The sequence below is a fragment of the Scyliorhinus torazame genome, chromosome 5 (assembly GCF_047496885.1).
Source record: "Scyliorhinus torazame isolate Kashiwa2021f chromosome 5, sScyTor2.1, whole genome shotgun sequence".
In the NCBI taxonomy this organism is placed as follows: Eukaryota; Metazoa; Chordata; class Chondrichthyes; order Carcharhiniformes; family Scyliorhinidae; genus Scyliorhinus; species Scyliorhinus torazame.
This window is the reverse complement of record NC_092711.1, coordinates 203,228,491-203,252,911: the sequence shown is the minus strand read 5'-3', so window position 1 is coordinate 203,252,911 and position 24,421 is coordinate 203,228,491. Positions and strand designations below refer to the sequence as shown.

Below are 24,421 nucleotides of genomic sequence, written 5' to 3'. Positions count from 1 at the left end.
CCACTCCGTCTGTGCCATTCCTGTGCTGTGTGCATCGTTTCTTGGTATTAGAACGTACCAGGTACACCTTTGGTGTCACCTGGGCGTACTTCTGGGAAGGCCGTACCTGTGCACTTCGCTGCCATTTGTTCCCCTGGTTCCCCTGCCATATTTGCGTTGTGTCCTGGTTTGCTCCCGCCCCAACCCTTTCTCCTACACCCCTCCCCCCCCCACACTTTCCCGCCCCCTCATCCTGCCTCTTACTACCACCCCCTTTTGTACGTTCCATTGGCACCACTAGTTCTAGTCACCTCTCCCTCACCACCACCTCCCCCTTGCCCAATTCCCTGCTGGTTACGAATAGGTCTTGGAACAGACTGGTGATTTCTTCCATGTTTTGGGGAAACCTTCCTCGTATCCTCATGTGGTGAATTTTATATTTTTCCAATTCAAGGAATTCTGCTGAGTCAGCCAAGCCAGTCTGCGACCTGGGGTGCCTCTGCTGATCTTCAACCATGCAGGCTGTTCAGAGACCCCAAAGATCGCCATTCGTGGGCACTGCTCCCCCCTCAAACGGCATCAAAGAAGGCGGTCCAGTACCTGCTTAGTCTGCTTAGTCTGGGACAGGACCAGAACATGTGGGTGTGGTTGGCCAGGCCTCCTTGGCACCATTCACATTTACCCTCCACCTCCGGAAAAACCCCACTGATGCATGTTCTCATCAAGTGTGCCCTGGGGACTACTTACAGCTGCGTTAGGCTCAGCCCTGCGCATGAGGAGGTGGAGGTCGCCCTGTGCAGTGCTTCGCTCCAGTGTCCTCCCCTATCTCTATGCCTAACTCTTCAACCCATTTCTCCTGTGTCTCTCCAGTGGTGACTGTACATCTTCCAGTAGTCGTCTGAAAATGCCCGCGCAGCTGCCGTCCCCTATTTCGCCTGTGTCCAGTAGGGAGTGGCCTGTTGTCGGGGGAACGTTGTTGACTCCTTACGGAGGAAGTTGCTTAGCTGCGTATATCGCAACTCAAACCATTTTGGGAGCTGAAGTTTGTCCGTCAGTGCCCCAGGATCACTAACCATCTATGTATAGGCCTCCTAAGGTCGGTGTCCCATTGTCCCGGCTCCACCATTTAAAGGTGGCGCTTAGTGTTGTTGAGAGGTATTCATGGTTCTTGTAGATGGGAGCCATAGCAGACATTGCTCTTAGTCCAAAGTGGTGCCTGAGCTGGTTCCATGTTCTCAGAGTGGCCACCATCATTGGGCTCCTTGAGTATTTGGCTGGGGGGGAGAATGGGAGTGGGACGGGCTGACACCCGGAGTGATGTTCCCATGCAGGAACTCTCCGTATTTACCCATTCTGCTCCTGACTCTGCGACCCAGCCCCCGTACTCTCTCTGCGGTGGCTGCCCAATGCTAAATATGTAGATTTGGAAGGGCTAGATTTCCCATGTTCTGGCTGCACGGTGGCGAAGTAGTTAGCACTGTTGGCTCACAGCTCCAGGGACTTGGGTTCTATTCCGACCTTGGGTGACTGTGTGGCGTCTGTGTGGAGCTTGCACATTCGCTTCGTGTCTGTGTGGGTTTCCTCCCGGTGCTCCGGTTTCCTCTCACAGTCCAAAAATGTGCAGGTTCGGTGGATTGGCCATGCAGAATTGCCCCTTAGTGTCCAAAGGTGAGGTGGGGCTACAGGGATAGGGCAGGGGAATGGGCCAAATAAGGTGCTCTTTCAGAGAGTCGGTGCAGGCTCGATGGGTGAATGGCCTCATTCTGCATTGTCGGGATTCTATGATTCTATGTTTGTCCTTCTTTGCAGTAGAATCTTGTGGATCCTACCCCCCCCCCCCCCCCCCCCCCCCACACCTTCCCCCTCCCCCCCTCACACACACACACAAACGATCAATTTGTCTAGTTTAGTGAGGAAGGCTTTGGGGATGAAGATCAGGATTGGAGTAGGAAGAGGAATTTGGGCAGTACGTTCATTTTGATTAGAACATAGAACAATACAGCGCAGTACAGGTCCTTCGGCCCACGATGTTGCACCGAAACAAAAGCCATCTAACCTACACTATGCCATTATCATCCATATGCTTATCCAATAAACTTTTAAATGCCCTTTGCACCCTCCCTGCCAGTGGAATTGGTATGTTGCTTTTCCAGTGGAGAGCAGGTCAAATTCCATTTGCAATTTTTTCCTCTCCGCCAGTAGTTCCACATTTGGGGCCGTGTGAGTTGGAATATTAAGGGACTCACAGTTGCAATATTAAGAGTCCTGAGTTGGAGTATTAATGGACTCAGAGTTTCAGGATTAATAGTCCTGAGTTGGATTAAGGGACTCGGAGTTTCAGTATTAAGAGTCCTGAGTTGGATTAAGGGACTCGGAGTTTCAGTATTACAAGTCCTAAGATCGAGTACTAAATGCCCCAGAATTGGCAATGACAAACCTCTGCCGTATTTGCCAAGCATTGGGGTGAGCCAGTAGAAGTCCATGGTCATCAATGTATTCTGAGAATTTGGTGCCTGAGGAAGGAGGAGTAATGTTTCTGAGCGGTGAATCCAGGATTGGAGATGGACATATGAGTTTTGCTTTGAAAACAAAACAATGACATTTTCTGTGACCTAATTCCCAGATTGGTCGCTGTTGAAAACCATTTTCAGCACATCTGTGATTGTGAAACAGCGGGAGTTGTTAATTGACCTAACAACCTACATCTGGACTTCATTCAGCTCCGGCACTCTGCACAATTTCATCAGCAAATATTCAGTCAACAGCAAAACTTATCTTCTGATCACCAACAGGCCCCTTATCATTAAGTCTTTGTGTGTTTGAAGGGACTGTGCAGGGGGACCTTTATTGGGACAATGTAGAGGGAGCTTGCCTCTATATCTACCCCCATGCTGTACGTGTCCTGGGAGTGTTCTGCTGGGACAATGTAGAGGGAGATTTACTCTGTATCTAACCTTGTGCTGTACCTGCCTGGGAGTGTTTGATGGGGACAATGTAGAGGGAGTGTTACTCTGTATTTAACCACGTGCTGTACCTGTCCTGAGGGTGTTTGATGGGGACAGTGTAGAGGGAGCTTTATTCTGTATCTAATCCTGTGCTGTACCTGCCCTGGGAGTGTTTGATGGGGACAGTGTAGAGGGAGCTTTACTCTGTATCTAACTCTGTGCTGTACCTGCCCTGGGAGTGTTTGATGGGGACAGTGTAGAATGGTGTTTTTCAAATGTTTTTCCCGGGACCCACTTTTGGCAACCGGCCAATCTTCAGGACCCACGCCGGCTGGTCTGCGCGACCCACGCTGACCGACCTTTGCGACACACGTCATGTTCACTTACCTTTTAATGTGAAAGGGGAGCCTGCTTTGTCTTCACAATCTCACTTGAATCCAGTTCAAAGGAGGAGAAGGCAAAGCACTTACCAGGTGCAGACTTGAAATGAATGAAATGAAAATCGCTTATTGTCACAAGTAGGCTTCAAATGAAGCTACTGTGAAAAGCCCCTAGTCGCCACATTCCGGCGTCTGTTCGGGGAGGCTGTGACGGGAATTGAACCGTGCTGCTGGCCTGCCTTGGTCTGCTTTCAAAGCCAGCGATTTAGCCCTGTGCTAAACAGCCCCTTCAGCCAGGTTCTTTGTGCTGTCTTCATCTTTATGAAAACAGAAAATCCAACTCACAGATGGAGGTTGTCGTGAAGGACAATGAACAACAAAATGTGTGTTTTACTCAACACTGGAAACTCCTGCGAGATGCAGCAGCAGAATGCTGAAAGCCACGGTGGCTTTTGGTGTGTTTTTAATGTGGTAGTACAGGTGAGCTGCAGCAGCGTAATCTTTTAATTTGGAGTCAGCTCTAAGTTCATAACTGTCTCTGTGTTCTCAACCTGAAAAGGAATTTTCCACACGGCACTTCCTTTTCAAATTCTGAATCTTCTCTCAGATTCCAGTACTTTCCTGTATACAACACACATGGGCTTTGCCTCCTTATTTACATTGGCACAATTGACAAAACCATACCTCAAGAAATCATCTTCTTATTTCTTCGTTCCAAGATATGTTTCTTTCTTCAGGGCAGTTAACCAGAGTCCCTGGAGCTCTAACACTACCACTGCTCTGTCCGCGGACTCTCCTGACAGTTCTCTCCAGCAGATTCTGTTGTGCGATCCTGTCCAATAGCTAAACTGCCTAATTGAGTCTCTGGCCTTTTCGTGGGCGGGATTCTCTCAGCCCATGCCAGGTCAGAGAATCATCGGGCCGGGCACGAATCATGCAATGCCGGTGAATGGAGAATCGGCGCCATTGGTGCCAGCGTGGTCGGCACAGCGCCGGTCGGGGGACGCTCTACGCGACCCCGTCGGCAATTCTCCGTCCAGGATAAACCGAGTAGTCGCCTAAAAAAGCCCGAGTCCCGCTGGCGCCATTCACATCTGGTCTTACCCGGCGGGACCTCGGCACCCATCCTATGGGGGGCGGCCTGGTGGGGGGGCGGGGAGTCTGACCTCGGGAGGGGCCGCGATTGGGGCCTACCGATCAGCGGGCTGGCCTCTCGTGGTGGGAGCCTCTTTTGCTCTGCGCCGGCCCCTGTAGCCCTACGCCATGTTGCGTTAGGCCGGCGTGGAGAAGGGAGCTACTGCGCATGCGCACATTCGCGCCGGTCGCAGTGCGCATGCGCGCATTTGCGCCCAATTGACGCTGGTATTGGCAGCTGGAGAGTCTTGGGATGCTCCAGTGCCATGCTGGCCTCCTGTATGGCTCAGGATCGCTGCTTCTGGGGGCCTGTTGACGCCATCAAAAAGCGCGACAGCGTTTAGACGGCGTCAACACTTAGCCTCAGGATCAGAGCATCCCGCCCCTTATCTTTAAGAAACCTATTGATTTTCACATTCACTTGCCGTGCTTACCAGCAGCTGCAAAATCGAAGCAACTCTGCTCCCTGCTTTGGCACCAAAAGCGTGACCCTTGATTGTGTTTCTTGTCAATTCTATGTGCAGGGTGCTTGACCTGCTCTCTGCTACAGCTTTTGGCCAGAAGACTCCACACAGCCTAATGTATCTCCATTTTAAAGGTGGCTGCAGCCGCAATTCTCAATGTAAAACCCGATAGCATCTGCTGCGCACTTCCTCCACTATTTGGACCATCGTGGGAAAGACGGGACCGATCACTCTGTGACCCTCCTGATACCTGCCCGCAACCCACCCGCTGGTCGCGACTCTGACTTTGAAAAACCGAGGTGTAGAGGGAGCTTAACTCTGTATCTAACCCCGTGCTGTACCTGTCCTGGGAGTGCTTGCTGGAGACAGTGTCGAGGGAGCTTTACTCTGTACCTAACCTCATGCTGTACCTGTCCTGGGAATGTTTGATGGGGACAGTGTAGAGGAAGCTGTACTCTGTATCTAACCTCATGCCGTACCTGTCCTGGGAGGGTTTGATGGGGACAGTGTAGAGGAAGCTTTACTCTGTGCCTAATCCCGTGCTGTACCTGTCCTGGGAGTATTTGATGGGGACTGTGTAGAGGGAGCTTTACTCTGTGCCTAACTCTATGCTGTCCCTGGCCTGGGAGTGTTTGATGGGGACAGTGTAGAGGGAGCATTACTCTGTGCCTAACCCCATGCCGTACCTGTCCTGGGAGCGTTTGATGGTGACAGTGTAGTGGCTGTTGTGCCCCATCTAAGGTTTCCAGGAACTCAACTGTGAATCACTTTAACTGGGTCACATCTCCAAATGTTAATTCTTTGTTTGAACTGAGGCTAGTAATGAGCAGGTGCTATAAATATCTAAATGCAGCCTTTCATTTCCTCTGTGTTGCCCTAATCTCTGTCATTATTGGTTTCCATACGCGTTTGTTTACTTTGTTCAACCTTATTTGAAATGCAAACAATATTGTTTCTTAGTTTGCATATTGCAGTCCCTCTTTCACCTATGCATTGTAGGTATGGGATTGGCTGCCCTCTCTTACCCACTAACAATGCAGCTCCGGGATTGGCTGTACTATCACCGCCAGTATTGCAGGTCCAGATTTGGCTGACCTCTCACCCACCAAGATCACAAACATGTGATTGGCAGCTCTCTTTCTCACAAACCTTACAGGTCCAATATTGGCTGACCTCTCACCCACCAAGATCGCAGACATGTGACTGGCTCGGGCGGCATTTGGAACACTGATAAGCACTGGGATTGCGACGCTGAGGACCCGGGTTCGAATCCCGGCCCTAGGTCACTGTCCATGTGGAATTTGCACATTCTCCCCATGTCTGCGTGGGTTTCACCCCCACAATCCAAAGATGTGCAGGTTAGGTGGATTGGCCATGCTGAATTGCTCCTTAATTGGAAAAATAATAATAATTGGGTACTATAAGTTTTTTTAAAAAAGACGTGACTGGCTGCTGCTCTCTTACTCACCAACATTGCAGGTCCGGGATTGGCTACTCTACCCACCAACATTGCAAGTCGGGGATTCGCTGCCCTCTCGCCCACAAACATTCCTGTTCCAGGGTTGGCTGCTCTCTCACTCACCAACATTGCAGGTCCAGGATTGGCTGCCCTGTCACTCACCAACATTGTACATCTGGGATTGGTTGCTCTACATTATGTTCCAACATTGGCTGTTCTCTCTTGGTCTTTCTTTATTCATGCATGCTTTCCTTTATATTTTTAGAATGAATTAATGAGATAAATTCCGTTTCCTTTGATCAGTGTCGTGCTGAGCTTCACTCTTCAGCTTCATATCTTCCGTGCTGTGCATTCTTTTGTCTCTCCAGCCTCACTGTGTTTAAATTGAGATGCCTCGCATTATCTCCTACTCTTTGTACATGGGCCAGAGAACTGTGTGACTCAACTGCCTGAACATTCCCATCCTTTAAAACCAAACCTTAATGTCAACTAATACACTTTGACTGTACTTTTTAAAAATCGTGTTGATGTCTTGTGCAAAATCCCTCAAAACCTGAAAGAAAGGACTTGTATTTCACTATTCAAGACATCCAAGAGGATTTTTCATCCGATCAGGCACTTTTGCAGTGTAGTCGGCAGCCAGTTTGTGCACAGCACAATCCCACAAACAGCATTGCCCCGATAATCTGCTTTTCCTGAGGTTGGCTGAAAGATGAATACTGGACGGGAGAGACCAGGGAGCGTCCTCCGATTGTTGCCATGAAATATTTCACTTGAGAGGGCAGATGGTGCCTCACTTTAACCTCACCCCTGAAAGAAGGCACCTCTATCCAGGCAGCACTCACTCAGTCGTGCATGGAGAGTGTCAGTGTGGATTATGTGTTCGCTCCAACTCGGATGAGCCAGTACCGTACCATGGCTGACTGATTTGGAAACTATCATGAACTACCTACTAATTTAGGCACAGGGTGTGGTGAGCACAATGTGGTTAGGGGTACTCGACACTCTGCTGTGAGAAGTGAATGGATTGACCACAAATATTTCCATTCCTTATTGATTCAGCTCTGCAAACGTTTGAAGGTTTGAGTGTAAATTTCTTGTGTCAGCTTGTCTGCTGAGTTCACTGCACCTGCCTCTGACTCCTGTGTTGCTGGGTGCGAGTGTGGGGTAGGGTCAAGGCAGGTTTGGTGGGAGGGGTGTAGGGGGAGTTGGAGGTGCATTGTGGAGGTGGGGGAGGGGCTTGGGAAGTAGGCTACACAAAGCCCCCTTGGTGTTTTGTCACCCTGTGTGGCTCACCCCTCCCCCGGCAGGGACACCGCAACAGCATCTGTTCTGCGGGACTAAAACCGGAGGATGTGTGCAGGGGGCTCGAAGCTGAGTTTTCCCCTCTGCATGACTCAGTGTGTTTATCCTCTGGCCTTCTGTACTGTAAGTAGTTTCTGTTCCCAACATTTTAAAGAAATTATTTAAATAGCTGGTGTACGGTGTCCAGAACAGTGTCGCTGTGGCAATAGCTCCTAATTTAAACAATCATTGCTCTTCATTGTCTAAGTATTGGCTGGGCGGATCTCTTCCAGCCTTGTCCACGGGGTAGGGACTGGGCCGTTTAAGAGGTCACCGTATTTTTAAAAATAAATTTAGCGTACCCTTTCCAATTAAGGGGCAATTTAGCATGGCCAATCCACCTAAACTGCACATCTTTGGGTTGTGGGGGTGAAAACCAAGTAGACACAGGTAGAATGTGCAAACTCCACACGGACAGTGGCCCAGGGCCTGGATTCGATCCCAGGCCCTCAGTGCCATAGGAAGCAGTGCTAATCACTGTGCCACGGGCCGCCCTGAGAGGCGTTAATCAGAGCTTGACCTTGCCAGTATTCTGCAGCCATGTCCAAGGTCAGCTCCATCAAACAGGGAATTACAATGCTTCCTCCTATCCCACTTACTCATTCTGTTGTTTAGCTAGGCCCCTCACTCCTTATTACCACCTGAGTAAGGGTTCTGACTCCCCTAGTGTGTCAGTTCAGCCTGAGTCACAAAGTTGTGGGGTTCAGGTCCGGCCGCAGAGGCTTGAACACGGGTGCTACGCTGACACTCCAAAGTAGCACCGAAAGAGTGCTGCACCGTAGGGGATGACATTTCTTGGAGGCCTGAGGGCCGGGATTTTCCGCTCCCGTTTGTGTCAGGTGAATATATCGCGAGACGTGCAAAGTCGCGTTTCACATTGGCGTAAACCCATGACGCGATTGCCCCTCCCCCGCCGTTGCCATCGGCGGCTTCAACGCTGCTTTTCCCACCTGCCATTGGCATTTGCCAATTTCCGGGCAAATCCTGTCCCCTCTCAAGTGGATGTATAACCATTGGGAGCAGAGTAGGGAGAGTTTACCCAGTGTACTGGCCAATATTTATCCTTCAATTGACTTCAGTAAAACAGCTGAACTGGTCATGACCACATCGGCTGTTTGTGGGATCTCGCTGTGCACAAACTGGCTGTCCCATTTCCTTCACCACAATGGTAACGACACTTCAAAAATTCTTCAATGGCTGCAAAGTGTTTTGCGGCCATCTCGAGGTTGTGAAAAGTCAGAATAAAATGCATGTCTTCCTTTCCACGCACGGTACTGAAGTGCTGTGGGTGTTTAAGAAATTAGTGTGTTTATTCCTGCCTACTATGACTACGCCGGTCGAATACAAAGTGCAAATGATAAGGCAGCTATATAATTGCAGTCTTTATAAATAGAACAAATACTCACCATTACAAGGAGGAATGTGGGGTTGGGCTGTATAGATCAGATGGAGTGTAAGCAGGAGGACAGGAGATAGCTGGAGGCTGACGTGCATGTCACGGTTCTGGGAATGTGTGTTGTGAGCTGGCTCTGAAGAAAGCACTCACCCTGGCTCTCTCATCTATTTTTAGACAGAGCTGCTATTTTTACCCCAGACATTTTGCATCTGTATTTATAGAGCAGTTTATTATGGTCAGGTAAACATTGAGACTGCTGTGTATTTAAACCAAACCAATGTAAACAGAGCTACGAAGATATCCTGACAGCTGAATCCCAGTGCTAGTGTAGGCACAGCAGCCTGTGAGAAAATGGCACATATTGAACCCAGTAAAGATCTCAGCTCACTTTGTTTCAATGACAATAGATTAATTCAGTGTGTTCATTCAGTGTGCACATAGACATGGGTCCTCATGGGGGTTGAGGTCCATGGAAACACTTCATGGGGTCTGCCAAAATAAGATTTACACAAATTAACAGTGGCCGCCTAATGTCAGTGATGGAACCCAGATTGGTACTGCCACCGCATGGGTCCCACAGTAACTGCAGCAATTGCACGGTGAGAAGTTTCACACTCCAATTTATTCACTTTAACAGAGCCACACATTCGCAGACAATTCCTCTATAGTTCGCGACCTCCATTATTGGGCTTGCTGAACAAGCAGAAACAAGTTAATCTCTTGAGTCCAGTTCCATCCATTTGTATTGTGTTACCTGATGTCACCCCTGGTGCTTTCTGCCTCCACTTTAAAACATCCTCAAAAAACATCAGGAATTACAATCACTGTTCATTCTGCCAAATACAACCAAAAAGTTGAGCAACATGTAGCCCTCACAGACAGACTCTATTAACCTGGCTGCAGAGGGTTGAAAAAATGAAATGAAAATGAAAATCGCTTATTGTCACAAGTAGGCTTCAAATGAAGTTACTGTGAAAAGCCCCTAGTCGCCACATTCCGGCCGGCGCCTGTTTGGGGAGGCTGGTACGGGAATTGAACCGTGCGGCTGGCCTGCCTTGGTCTGCTTTAAAAGCCATCACTTGGTGCAAGGATTACTTGTGTTCAAGTGGTCCACTGGGCATTACTCAGAGTATGGTGTCAATTCACACTACAGAACACTGGGAAGGTTCTCAGTGGTTCAAATTTCTGCATCTTGAGTTTATAATAAAATATGTGTTTAATTGTAAAACAAAATTCTTTTGTCCAATAATGATACTTGTGTTATGGGGGAAGAATTCTTACAACATGAGACAGGGAGCCTCAGAAAGAAAGAGATTGAGAATACATGCTTGGAAACACTTTGGGCCAAGGTTAATGCCACTTGTATTTCCTCTGAACTGCCCATTGGTGCATCCCCTATTCCCTTTGCCCCTGTTATGGGCCAGGGTTTTTCGAGAATCCCAAAGTGTATCATGGAGTTTACCTGACCCACAACTTTTAATAGATTGTGGTATGGGGAGCACGCGGCTTACCCTACAGGTATGGTACAGCAGAAAATGGACCATTGGTTTTTAAAACAAAACAATGTTTATTCTATGAACTTAAGTTAACCTTTTTAAAACAAACAGTGAATATCTTAGCAACCAGTAAATCAAATACATCCTCCAAAGAATACAACACTAAGTAATCTGTATGCTGTCCTTTTAACATCCAAAAGACTTAACAAATCTTCAAACAGGAGCACATTAGGTTTACATTTAATACGGAGACCTTTTTACAATTCTGAGTTTGCCAAATGATCCATAGATAGTCTTTGGTTGGCAGAGGTCAACAGCAGTGCAGCTCACAGACACACCCAAACTTTTCTCAAACTGAAAGGGCAGCACGGTAGCATTGTGGATAGCACAATTGCTTCACAGCTCCAGGGTCCCAGGTTCGATTCCGGCTTGGGTCACTGTCTGTGCGGAGTCTGCACATCCTCCCCGTGTGTGCGTGGGTTTCCTCCGGGTGCTCCGGTTTCCTCCCACAGTCCAAAGATGTGCAGGTTAGGTGGATTGGCCATGATAAATTGCCCTCTGTGTCCAAAATTGCCCTTAGTGTTGGGTGGGGTTACTGGGTTATGGGGATAGGGTGAAGGTGTTGACCTTGGGTAGGGTGCTCTTTCCAAGAGCCGGTGCAGACTCGATGGGCCGAATGGCCTCCTTCTGCACTGTAAATTCTAAAAAAAAAAAAAAAAAAAAAAATTCTATGAAACTAAAAAGCGGAAGTAGAGCTCAGCTCCACCCACACTCTGACATCACTCCAGTAACATGAGCAGCTCCATTTCTTAAAGGTACATTTCTTAAACACCCATTTCTTAAAGGGTATTCTCACATGACACCCCACCATTGACAGGTCCATCGATACCATAAGCTATGGAATTCCCTTTGGAAACCCCTCTTCTCTCTCTCTCTCTCTCTCTCCTCCTTTCAGACTCTAATGAAAACTAATGAAAATGTTGTGGGTCAAACCTATCTAATACCTTTTCATGATGCCAATGTTTATTGTGTTAGGCTCCTGTGAAGTGCCTTAGGACTTTTCCAACATCACAGGTGCTGTATAAAGGCAATTTGTTGTTGTTGTCAACAGAGACAGAAGAAGGTTGTTTCTAACCTCTCGTGGGTATCATTCTCACACTTTGCGGGGGATGCAAGTGGGTTTTCTCAAAGTTTAGGGGTGGAATTCTCTGACCCCCCACCGGGTCGGAGTATCGGCACGGTGCCGCGCGAATCGTGCCACACCGCCCCGACACCGGGAAGCAATTCTCTACGCCCCCGGATGGGCCAAGCGGCCATCAACAAAAAACCGAGTCCCGTCGCCGCCGTTCTCACATCCTCTGAGCCGGCGGGACTTCGGTGTTGAAGGGTCTGTGGGGGCCTCCGTAGTGGCCTGGCCCACGATCGGGGCCCATCGATCGGCGGGCCGGCCTCTCTGCCCCTCGGCCTCTTTTCCTCCGCGCCGGCTCCTGGCGCAGGGCTGCTGCGCGGAAGAAGGCCAGTGTGCATGCGCTAGTTGGCGCTGGCCCAACTGCGCATGCGCGGACCCCGCGGCGCCGGGTTCAGGCCGGGACCGACAGCTGGAGCGGTGTAGATGCCCCCTGTGGGCCGCAGAATGGGGTCCCGGAACAGGCGCCGACGCCGGAGTAAAACACTCACGTTTTTAATCCGGCATCGGCACTTAGTCGCTCGTTGAGAGAATCCCACCCCAGTATTATACCGATCTCTGATAGTGCACCTTCAGGATAAGGGCAAGCTAACCTACCTCATTGAACAATCTGCCTCATTGCTGAACTGTGAAGCTATCCCATCATCCTTTTGGTGTAGCAGCACTTTGGCCTATTTTTGTTTCTTTTTTAATTGTAATTTGACTGCTGAAAAAATAGATTCTGTTTTCATAAAATAGCAATGGTTTACATTCCAACAGGACTCTTTTGAAAGGTTTTGGCCAAAATTATAGCGTGGCTTCTTTAAGTAGAGTCGGGCTCAAATTTTGTTTAGATTCAAAAGAGAGGGGCATGAAAGGAGTTTGGTGATGCAGTGGGGATCTTGGCTTCAATCCAAAACAGTTTTGAGTCAGCTGAAGTAACCCAAGAGAATATGATGTTGGAGGAATTTCCAACGCAGTGACTGATGGACGCAGGAGTTTAACTATAACATCAATCCAAATGTATGTAATTGGTAGTGCCACACAGAGAGTCTGATGTGAGGAATTTGTGTAAAAAAATAGGCATATCCATCATGTAAGGACAATTCTTCTGCTTATGGAATCAAGCTTGTATGTGCCCCAAAGGTGTTTAACGGGTTTAATGGCCAGAAGTTTTATTCATTGAATCCCTCCAGTGCAATCCACCTAACCTGCACATCTTTGAACACTAAGGGGTAATTTAGCATGGCTAATCCACCTAACCTGCACATCTTTCAACACTAAAGGGTAATTTAGCATGGCCAATCCACCTAATCTGCACATCTTTGGACTGTGGGAGAAAAACGGAGCATCCGGATGAAACCCACGCAGACACAGGGAGAAAGTGCAAACTCCACATCAGTCACCGAAGGCCGGAATCGCACTCGGATCCCTGGCGCTGTGAGGCAGCAATACTATTTTTTTTTTTGTCCCTCCCCTCCCCTCTCTGTCCCTCCCCTCCCCTTCCCTCTCTGTCCCCCCCCCCTCCCCCCCCTCTCTGTCCCTCCCCTCCCCTCTCTGTCCCTCCCCTCCCCTCCCTGTCCCTCCCCTCCCCTCTCTGTCCCTCCCCTCCCCTCCCCGTCCCACCCCTCCCCTCCCCGTCCCTCCCCTCCCCTCTCTGTCCCTCCCCTCCCCTCTCTGTCCCTCCCCTCCCCTCTCTGTCCCTCCCCTCTCCTCCCCCTCCCCTCTCTGTCCCTCCCCTCCCCTCCCCTCTCTGTCCCTCCCCTCCCCTCCCCTCTCTGTCCCTCCCCTCCCCTCTCTGTCCCTCCCCTCCCCTCTCTGTCCCTCCCCTCCCCTCCCCTCCCCGTCCGACCCCTCCCCTCCCCTCTCTGTCCCTCCCCTCCCCTCTCTGTCCCTCCCCTCCCTTCTCTGTCCCTCCCCTCCCCGTCCCTCCCCTCCCCTTCTGTCCCTCCCCTCCCCTCCCTGTCCCTCCCCTCCCCTCCCTGTCCCTCCCCTCCCTGTCCTTCCCCTCCCTGTCCCTCCCCTCCCCTCCCTGTCCCTCCCCTCCCTGTCCCTCCCCTCCCCTCTCTGTCCCTCCCCTCCCCGTCCCTCCCCTCCCCTCCCCTCCCCTCTCTGTCCCTCCCCTCCCCTCCCCTCCCCTCTCTGTCCCTCCCCTCCCTGTCCCTCCCCTCCCCTCCCCGTCCCTCCCCTCCCCTCCCCTCCCCTCCCCTTCCCTCTCTGTCCCTCCCCTCCCCTCCCCTCTCTGTCCCTCCCCTCCCCTTCTGTCCCTCCCCTCCCCTCCCCTCCCTGTCCCTCCCCTCCCCTCCCTGTCCCTCCCCTCCCCTCTCTGTCCCTCCCCTCCCCTCTCTGTCCCTCCCCTCCCCTCCCCTCTCTGTCCCTCCCCTCCCCTCTCTGTCCCTCCCCTCCCCTCCCCTCTCTGTCCCTCCCCTCCCCTCCCCTCCCCTCTCTGTCCCTCCCCTCCCCTCCCCTCTCTGTGAGGCAGCAATACTAACCACTGTGTCACCGTGCCGCCCTCGGAATCTACTACTCATAAATCACTCTTTGCTGTACCTGCCCTAAGAGGCTTTGACAGGACAGTGAAGAGGGTGTGCTGGATTCTCCCCCACCCACGTGTTTTTCAGCAGCGCCGTTCACTGGTGGCGGGGTTCTGTCTTCCCGCTGCTTGTTAGTGGGATTTCCCACTGTTACTACCCCACGCTGCCGCGAAACCTGCAGGTGAGGGTGCGCGGCCAGCGGGAAAAGTGAATGCCGACGAGGGAGAATTCCAACCAGTGTTTTACTCTGTACCTACCCCATAGTGTTCTTGCCTTTTGACAGGTTGATGGAACAGTATAGCTTTATTCTGTATCAAATTGATGCTGTTCTTCACATGTGAGTGTTTGATGGTGCATTGTAAAGGAAGCTTTACTTTGCATTTAATCCATACTGTACTTACCTCATGGTGTTTAATGGGACAGTGCAGGTGATTAACCCCTATCTAATGCTTGCTGAAACTGTGCTGGAAATGTTTGATGGGTCAGAATAGGGGGAACCTTATCCTGTATCGTGCTGGATGTGCCCCTAGAGTGTTTGATGGCACTTGGGATGAGGGATTTGATGTGTGTTCATAGGTGCTGGTAAATGGCACCTTGGTGAGTATAACATTTAGAGTGAAGTCAAACTCTTCCTGCAGAACAGGACATGGTCTGTCAAAGAAGAGACAGAGAGGGATGATATGTCTCTGGTTGTCAAGGTGCTGAGAGGAATTGCTTAAGATGTGTGAATACAGAAATGATTGATGGAGATGGATGCTACATTTACTGATGTAAAATGAGTTTTTTTAGACTGGAGAGAGCTTCTTTCTCTGCTAAATTGATGTTTAAGTGGAACAGACATCCTGGACAGAATTAAATCACATCTTTAAAAAAAGACAATAAAAGACAAAATATCATTGCTTATTTTCATTTCAAGATTCCAGCATATTGGATTTGGCAAAATGTCTCTCACCCTCCAAACATAAAACAAGAAATATTCTGAAGTATTTTATCCAGCTTGCGTTGCATATCTAACCACTCCAACTCACCACTAATTTCTTCATCTGACGCCACAATAGCTTGAGATTTCGTGGCCTGTCCAACATCTGCATCATCTGCAGCTGTTCTTTGCTGCCACCCCTCAGTGCTGTTCCAACATCCTGAAACCATTCCAATATCTAGCAGTGCTCGAGGTGTAATGTCAGATTTGAATTCTCCGGCGTTTGGGGATTTTCTGTTCCCACTGGTGGTGCATCCCCACCCACGAGTTTTCCAGCGGCGTGGGGTGGCTTCAATGGGAAATCCCAATGACAATAAAATAGAGAATCCCGCCGAGAAACATGCAGCTGGGGGACAGCCCAATATCTTGAAAACTCCCCGCTTTATGCGAGAAGCTTTGCATATTCTGAACTCTGAAACTGTACCTGACAGCATCTGATGGGAGTGAGATGCTGTGTTTTTTTTCCTTACTTCGTTAATGGAATGTGGGTGTCACTGGCTGGTCCAGCTTTTATTGCCCATCCCTGAGGGCATTTAAGAGTCAACCACATTGCTGTGGGTCTGGAGTCACATATAGGCCAGACCAGGCAAGGATGGCAGATTTCCTTCGCTAAAGGACATTAATGAACCAGATGGGTATTTAATGACAATCGACAATGATTGATTTCATGGTCGCCATTCGACTTTTAATTGAATTTTATTGAATTCAATTTCCACCACGGCCCTGGTGGGATTTGAACCCGGATCCCCAGAGCATTACTCTGGGTCTCTGGATTACTTGTCCAGTGACAATACCACTGCCTCCCCTGCGTGATCATAGATGATGGTAAATGGCACCTGGGCAAAGTATAAAACCACACTCAGAGACAATCAGAGGGTGAATTTGGATTCTTGAATCACAAGTCCCATGCAACAAGATTCAAAGAAAGGGTCGAGAGAGAGATGTCTCTGGCTTCCAAAGTGCCGAGAGTAAACTGCAGGGAAAGAGAGACACATACCGCCGGGAAGCACACGGCTAAACACTCTCGCTACGGATCTTTGTTCCCAGTTATTTAAATCACGCCCATATTGTTTAGAGACAAACAGATTAACAAACAGGAATTAAACTTACGGTTTACAGTTACAGAGGTAATAATCACCAATAAAGTTAACTGCCTCATAATCCATCGAATATTGAACATCCAGTAACTCAATTTTTAACTAAGTGTAAAAATCCATTGCAATTCCAACAGTTGTAGTCCACACTGTACCACATCTTTCCTCCGATTTACTCAGGGTGTTTTTTTTCTTTTTCTTTTTACAGAAAAGCATAAATGAAGGATTACTACTGAAGCAGACCAGCTCCTTCCAGAGATGGAAGAAGAGATACTTTAAACTCAGAGGACGAACTCTATACTGGGCCAAAGACTCAAAGGTAAAGCAAGCAGGGCTACAGCAAGATGGTGAGGCACTTTGCTTCAGACTCTCTCTCTCATGAATTGACAAAGAATCTTACTCGTACTCGGAAAATTCCTTCACTGACGATCAGGAATGCACCAAATCACCCCTCAATACAACAGTATTTGTACCACATTTTTGCCATACCAGAGTTAGCTCAAACTACCTGCCAGACTGATTAATTGCCTTGGATGGTGCGGTGAACGTTGTGACACAGAAAAAGCTCAGGAGCATCAATATTCCATAGGCAGCAATAGGATGGAATGTTCAAGTGGCAGTTGAATGAGAAATATTGGTCAGGATTTTAGAAAAGTTCCCCTGAGTGACATGGGATCTTTATACTAGCTGATCGGTTAGAATGTGCACCACCATAAAGTCGCCCCACAGGATGACATCTCTGACGCTGTTGCATCCCTGAACTACCACCTAGCGCTGCAAACGTTCCCCATTCTTAAACCTGAAATCAAGCTTAAAACCACTTTTTATAGTTTGTTCATGGGATGTGGGCATCGCTGGCTGGGCCAGCATTTGTTGCCCATCCCTAATTGCCCTGAGTAGCTTGTAAAGGCTATTTTGGAGGGCATTTAAGAGTCAACTACATTGTTGTTGATCTGGAGTCGCATGTAGGCCAGACCAGGTAAGGACGACAGATTTCCCTCCCTAAAGAGCATGAGCGAACCAGATAGGTTTTTACGACAACAGATAATGGTTTCATGGTCATCATTAGACTTTTTTTTTTTTAATTTCAGAATGATTGAATTGAATTGAAATGTCACGAACCTATGTCCCCAGAGCAACACCCTGGGTCTAAGGATTAGTAGTCCAGTTACAATACCACTACCTCATTGCCTCCCGAATCTCTAGTGGTGGCAAGTCCAGGACAGCACCAAGGGAGTGCTGCACAGTCAGAGATGCCATATTTCAGATGTACTATCGTACATTAAACCAACCTCTCACGTGCATGGAAAAGGTCCCTCAGTGTGATTAGAAGGCCAGGGGAGTTCTCTCGATGTCCTGCCCAATATTTAGCTCTCAACAAACATTAGTAAACAGATTTTGCTGTTTGAGTGACTGGATGCTGCACTGTTGTGGATCGAATCTCAGGAACTGGTTCAGATGCCCCTACACCTTGACCTGCAGGGAGCTGGAGAGAGGGCAGCACCATGGTGTCAAGCACGAGGAGGAACAAGATAACAAAGTGTGACTGTGAAAGGTGATGAAAGGAGGGAACTGCTCTCAATGTCAAGCTTCTTGTTTTATTCGAGATAGGGAGCAGCAGAAAAAGAACAATTCCTACGCTTTTGGTGCTTGTTGCCTTCGGCAGCTGTCAGGCGTGCTTGTGGGTGGTTGCTCCTGTCTGCTTTTAAATAGCCTGTTACTTAAAACATAATTCTGTGCTCATGCGCACAGCAGTCCACAGGGATCCTGTGATGAGGTGTTGATGGTGAATGCCATTGTCTGACAATAACTGAAGCAGCATAACTTGGTTTACTCAAAAGGATAGAAATAAAGACCAATCTTGACAATACCATTCCTAATAATATCATTCTTAACAATATCATTCCTCCATTATCATTCCTGACGATCATTCCTGACAATATCATTCCCCACAATTCTATGTTTTCAGATTCCTGCTTCTGGCTCACCCTACATTCCAATATGGCCTGCATTCCAGTATGGCCTGTATTCCAATATGGCCTGTATTCCGATGTAGCCTGCATTCCGATGTAGCCTGCATTCTGATGTGGCCGGTATTCTGATTTAGCCTGTATTCCGATATAGCCTGTTTTCTGATTTAGCCTGTATTCCGATGTAGCCGGTATTTCGATGTAGCCTTTATTCTGATTTAGCCTACAGTCTGATTCACCTCTACCCCGAGTGCTGTACCTGGTACAACCTGCACTCTGATTATCACTTTTTTCTCTCATTCCAGTCCTTAATATTTGATGAGGTGGATCTGTCCAATGTCAGTGTCGCTGAGACCAGCACAAAAAACATTAACAACAGTTTTACCGTAAGTTGCTGCTTTTTCTTGGCTTGACCTCTCCCTTGAGCTGTACTGTCAAATATTTGTAATCTTCAGGGATGTACATCAAAGTTTCTGTCAATCTCTTTCTGAAAAAAAATCTTTTTCCAACAGTCAAATCACCTTACAGCTGCCAGAATGATTCAGAATTTCTGTGTGTCATGTCTATGTAATGTTATGGTCCAGTGTTTAGAGAATCCCAAAGTGTATCATGGAGTTCACCTGACCCACAACTTTTAATAGATTGTGGTATGGGGAGCACACGGCTTCCTCTACAGGTATGGTACAGCAGAAAATGGCCCAGTGGTTTTTAAAACAAAACAATGTTTATTCTATGAACTCAAGTTAACCTTTCTAAAACAAACAGTGAACATCTTAGCAACTAGTAAATCAAATACACACCCCAAAGAATAAAACATGATGTAATCTGTATGCTGTTCTTTTAACATCCAAAAACTTAACAAACCTCTAAACAGGAGCACATTAGGGTTTACATTCAACACTGAAATCATTTATAATTCTGAATTCGCCAAATGATTAAGATAGTCTTTGGATGGCAGACTTCAGATGCAGCTCCCTGAAACGCAGACACACCCAAGCTCTTCTCCAAACTGAAACTAAAGAAAAGCAGAAGTGGAGCTCAGCTCCACCCACGCTCTGACATCACTCCAGTAAAATGAGCAGCTCCATTTCTTAAAGGTAAATGTTTTTACCACATAATTCACCTCACTTAATTTCCTTTCAATCTGATTTTTCAATCAATTTTTCCTTAATCAATTTAAGTGGTAGTCTTACCTCATGACCAAAAATTAGTTCAAAAGGACTAAATTTTGTTGACTCATTAGGAGCATCCCTAATTGCAAACAGTAAGAATGGAATTCCTTTATCCCAATCATCTGAATAATCGTGACAATACGCCCTCAACATCGTCTTTAATGTCTGATGCCATCTTTCTAAAGCTCCCTGCGATTCTGGATGGGACACAGTTGATTTAAATTGTTTTATTCCTAAGCTATCCATAACTTCTTTGAATAACTTTGAGGTAAAATTTGATCCTTGATCCAATTTAATTTCTGTGGGCAGTCCATACCCAGTAAAGAATTTAAGTAACTCCTCCACAATCTTTTTGGCTGTAATATTACGTACTGGAATGGCCTCTGGAAATCTAGTAGACACATCCATTATAGTCAAAAGATATTGATTCCCACTTTTTGTTTTCGGAAGCAGTCCTAAGCAATCAATAGGACCCTTGCAAAAGGTTCCTCAAACGCTGGAATGGGTATTAAGGGCACTGTTTTATCACTGCTTGAAGCTTCCCTATCACTTGACAAGTGTGACATGATTGACAAAATTTAACTACATCTTTGTGTAGTCCAGGCCAATAAAAATGTTTCTGGATTTTAGCTTGAGTTTTCCTTGTCCCCAAATGACCTCCCACTGGTACCTCATGTGCAACTCACAACACCTCCTTTCTATACCCTACCAGCAATACTACTTGATGAACTTCTGCCCACTTTTTATCCGCCAGCATATGTAAAGGTCTCGATTTTCTCATCAAGACATCACTTTTACGGTAATGACACTCTGGTATACATTCAAATTCCTGTTCCGTGTATGATTTCTGATACATCCGTTTTATTTCTAGATCTTTTTGTTGTAACTTCGCCAATTTTCCTGAACTAAAAATATCCGCCTCATCCTCCACCTGTTCTTGTTCTTTTTCAACCATCTCATCAAAAACGTTTCTGAAAATTGCACTTCAACGTCATCTTCACTCTTTGATTTCTCCTCTTGTCTTAACCTGTGACTTTGCGACCTTGTTACTACACAATCCGGGAAAATCCCAGGATATTCGTCCTTCAACACTTCAGTTGTCTGATTTTCCACTGGCTTACCAACCCAGTAGGCATCACTCCCACGTGCGATCCAGCTATATCATTACCCAAGATAAACTGTATTCCTGGACAAGATAATTTCTCTATTACTCCTTCTACCCCTTCACCACTCTTCACTGGACTTTCCAACCTTACCTTATATAATGGAATGCTACTCCTCTCACCCTGAATTCCACATATTACCACCTTTTCTGGCAACATTCTTCCCAAACTACAATACTCCTCATCTCTTACCTTTAAAGATTGATTAGCTCCCGTATCTCTTAAAATTGTGACTTCTTTACCTGCTCCTCCAGATACACATGAGTAAACTTTACCCACACAAGAAAATTCTTTAAAGACATCTGGCACCTTCTTATCAATCACCTCTTGATCAGGCTGTACAATCTTTTGCACTTCCTTCGCTTCACTTTGGATTTCAAACCCCACTGTCTTATCCTGTTTTACCACATCAGCCTTCCCAGTGCTTTTCTTCAACCATCAACACTGTGACTTTACATGGCCTAGTTTATTACAGTGAAAACATTTGAAACTTTTCATTTATTTTCCACTCTCCTGGATTTTTAAAAAAATCTGAGGGACACCCGCCTTATTATCTCCCATCAGATCACCTTTACCACTTGAGTATTTCTCATGTCCCCAGTTTCTATCGCTCACTAGCTGAAACTGATGTCGGAAACCAAGCTTTGATTCATGAACTAATTCATAATCATCTGCCATTTCTGATGCTAATCGCACAGTTTTAACCCTCTGTTCTTCCACATGAGTTCTAATTACAGCAGGAATTGAATTTTTTAACTGCTCCAAAATTATAATTTCTCTGAGAACTTCATACGTTTGGTCTATTTTTAAAGCCCTTATCCACCTATCAAAATGACTCTGTTTGAGCCTTTCAAACTCCATGTATGTTTGTCCAAATTCTTTCCTTAAATTTCTAAACCTTCATCTGTAGGCTTCAGGCACTAGCTCATATGCACCTAAGATGGATTTGTCCACCTCCTCATATGTCCCAGATACCTCCTCCAGTAGTGATGCAAACACTTCACCAGCTCTATCTACCAGCTTTGTTTGAATCAGTAATACCCACATGTCCTGTGGCCATTTCATTTGTTTAGCTACTTTCTCAAATGAAATAAAAAAGGCTTCCACTTCCTTCTCGTCAAACCTTGGCAATGCTTGGATATATTTAAATAGATCCCCACCAAGCCTTTGACTTTGACACTCTTTCTCACTATTCTCATCACTATCATCCAACTGTACGTTTCCCTTTACGTCTGCCAATTTTACCTGACTGTCATGTTTCATGGCCATTTTCTGAAGTTCAAACTCTCTTTGTCTTTTTCCCTGATCTGTATCTCCCTTTCTCGTTCTTTTTGTTCTGCTAGGGCTATTCTTTCTATTCTGCTTTCTTCTCTCCTTTTCTTTTTCCTCTCTCTCTCGTTCATATTCAAGCTGCTTTAATTTTTTCTCATGTTCAAGTTGCTTAATCGGCAACTGGATCTTTGCCATTTCTAATGAGTCAGACTGTATCTCAGGCAACTTTAAATGCTTAGCGACCGCCATAGTTACCTAATCTTTTCGCATTTTGTCAGGTAATGTTAACTGCAATGTTTTTGCCAAATCTAACAGTCTACTTTTAGTCTCTGTCCGTAAGGTACTGCATGTGACCGTCTCCACCCCCAAAAACTTCAGAGCCTCTGAAAGAGCCATTGTCCACAACACACCCCCCACTTAAACGAAAATACCACACCTGAAAAGCAACCACAATATGCTCAGCCCTCATTGTCCTAAAGTTCACTAACATAATCCAACAGATAGAATTTTATCCCCTTCGAGCCCCCAATTGTTATGGGCCAGGGTTTAGAGAATCCCAAAGTGTATCATGAAGTTCACCCGACCACACAACTTTTAATAGATTGTGGTATGGGGAGCACACGGCCCACTCTACAGGTGTGGTTCAGCATAAATGGAAAAGTATTTTTTTAAACGAAACAATGTTTATTCTGTGAACTCAAGTTAACCTTTCTAAAAGAAACAGTGAACATCTTAGCAACCAGTAAATCAAATACACCCCGCAAAGAATAAAACACTAAGTAATTGTATGCCGTTCTTTTAACATCCAAAAACTTAACACACCTCTAAACAGGAGCACATTAGGGTTTACATTCAATACTGAAATCATTTATAATTCTGAATTCAGCAAATGATTAAGATAGTCTTTGCATGGCAGAATTCAGATGCAGCTCCCTGAAACACAGACATACCCAAGCTCTTCTCAAACTGAAACTAAAAAAAAAGCAGAAGTGGAGCTCAGCTCCACCCACACTCTGACATCACTCCAGTAACATGAGCAGCTCCATTTCTTAAAGGTACATTTCTTAAACACCTATTTCTTAAAGGGTACTCTCGCATGACAGTAAACGTCTGGCACATACCCTCTAGGCCAGGCTTGTCAAACCTTTTTGTATGAGGGGTCAATTTTCGTCTCACTCCAGGGGCTGATGAGCAAATTTTAAAAAGATAAGGGGCAGGAATCACTAATCCGCGGCAGAGTGTCCACGCCGTCGAAAACGCCGTCGCGTTTTACAACGGCGTGAACGGGCCGCTGCCAGGACTAATTCTGGCCCCTATAGAGCTGGAGCGTTTCAAGCCGCTCCAGCTGCCGATTCCGGCGCGAACTGTGCACCGTGGGATCCACCCATGTGCAGTGGCGCCGGCACCAACGCGCACATGCGTAGTGGCGCCAATGCGCGCATGAACAGTGGCCTCCTTCAACGTGCCGGCCCCGATGCAACATGGCGCAGGGTTACAGGGGCCAGCGCGGAGGAAAGGAGGGCCCCAGCCAGAGAGGCCGGCCCACGGAAAAGTGGGTCCCGATCGCGGGCCAGGCCACATCGGATGCCCCCTCCCCCCCCCCCACCCCCCCCAGGCCGCCACCTGACCCTTAAACGGCAAGGTCCCGCCGGCTCAGGGCAGGTTAGAACGGTGCTGACAGGACTCGGTCTTTTTCTTACGACCATCCGGGCCGGAGAATCACGGGGGGGGGGGGGGGGGGGGGGGGGGGGGTGCGTGGAGCGGCCCACGACCAGCGCCGCATCAACCATGCCGCCGCTGATTCTCTAACCTGCGATGAATCGCTTGCCGCCGTCAGGGCGACGTGACCCGGTCGCAGGGATTCTCCGGCCCGGCCCAGGGCTGGGAAAATCCCGCCCAAGGTTTGGCACATCAAGAGATTTGAATTTCAATAAAATGTTGCGCGCACACACTCCCTCTTGCTCATGGACACACACAACACGCACCCTCTCGCTTACGCACACCCAGCAGCACACGCACCATTTTGCTTACGCACATATATACACACAACACATGTCCTTTCACATATGCACAATCGTACACACACACACACACACAAAAAACACACAGTCTCTCTCACTTACGCACACAATACCATCTCGCTTTCACAGACATACACAAAACACACAAAGAACAAAGAAATGTACAGCACAGGAACAGGCCCTTTGGCCCTCCAAGCCCGTGCCGACCATGCTGTCCGACTAAACTACAATCTTCTACACTTCCTGGGTCCATATCCCTCTATTCCCATCCTATTCATGTATTTGTCAAGATGCCCCTTAAATGTCACTATCGTCCTTGCTTCCACCACCTCCTCCGGTAGTGAGTTCCAGGCACCCACTACCCTCTGCGTAAAAAACTTGCCTTGTACATCTACTCTAAACCTTGCCCCTCTCACCTTAAACCTATGCCCCCTAGTAATTGACCCCTCTACCC

General features: G+C 47.5%; 1 protein-coding gene across 6 annotated transcripts in view; it reads left to right on the top strand.

Annotated features, from left to right (window-relative positions):
• The window catches only part of LOC140420895 (diacylglycerol kinase eta), a 335,531-nt gene that overhangs the window by 165,994 nt on the left and 145,116 nt on the right, over positions 1 to 24,421 (top strand). For 5 of the 6 annotated variants that reach the window (XM_072505015.1, XM_072505018.1, XM_072505017.1 and 2 more), the window contains exons 2-3: positions 16,578 to 16,688; positions 18,645 to 18,725. In XM_072505015.1, coding sequence (XP_072361116.1) covers positions 16,578 to 16,688; positions 18,645 to 18,725 — 192 coding nt within the window. Of the gene's footprint in view, positions 1 to 7,738; positions 7,790 to 16,577; positions 16,689 to 18,644; positions 18,726 to 24,421 lie in introns of those variants that run through there. The other variant, XM_072505016.1, reaches the window with a different exon arrangement.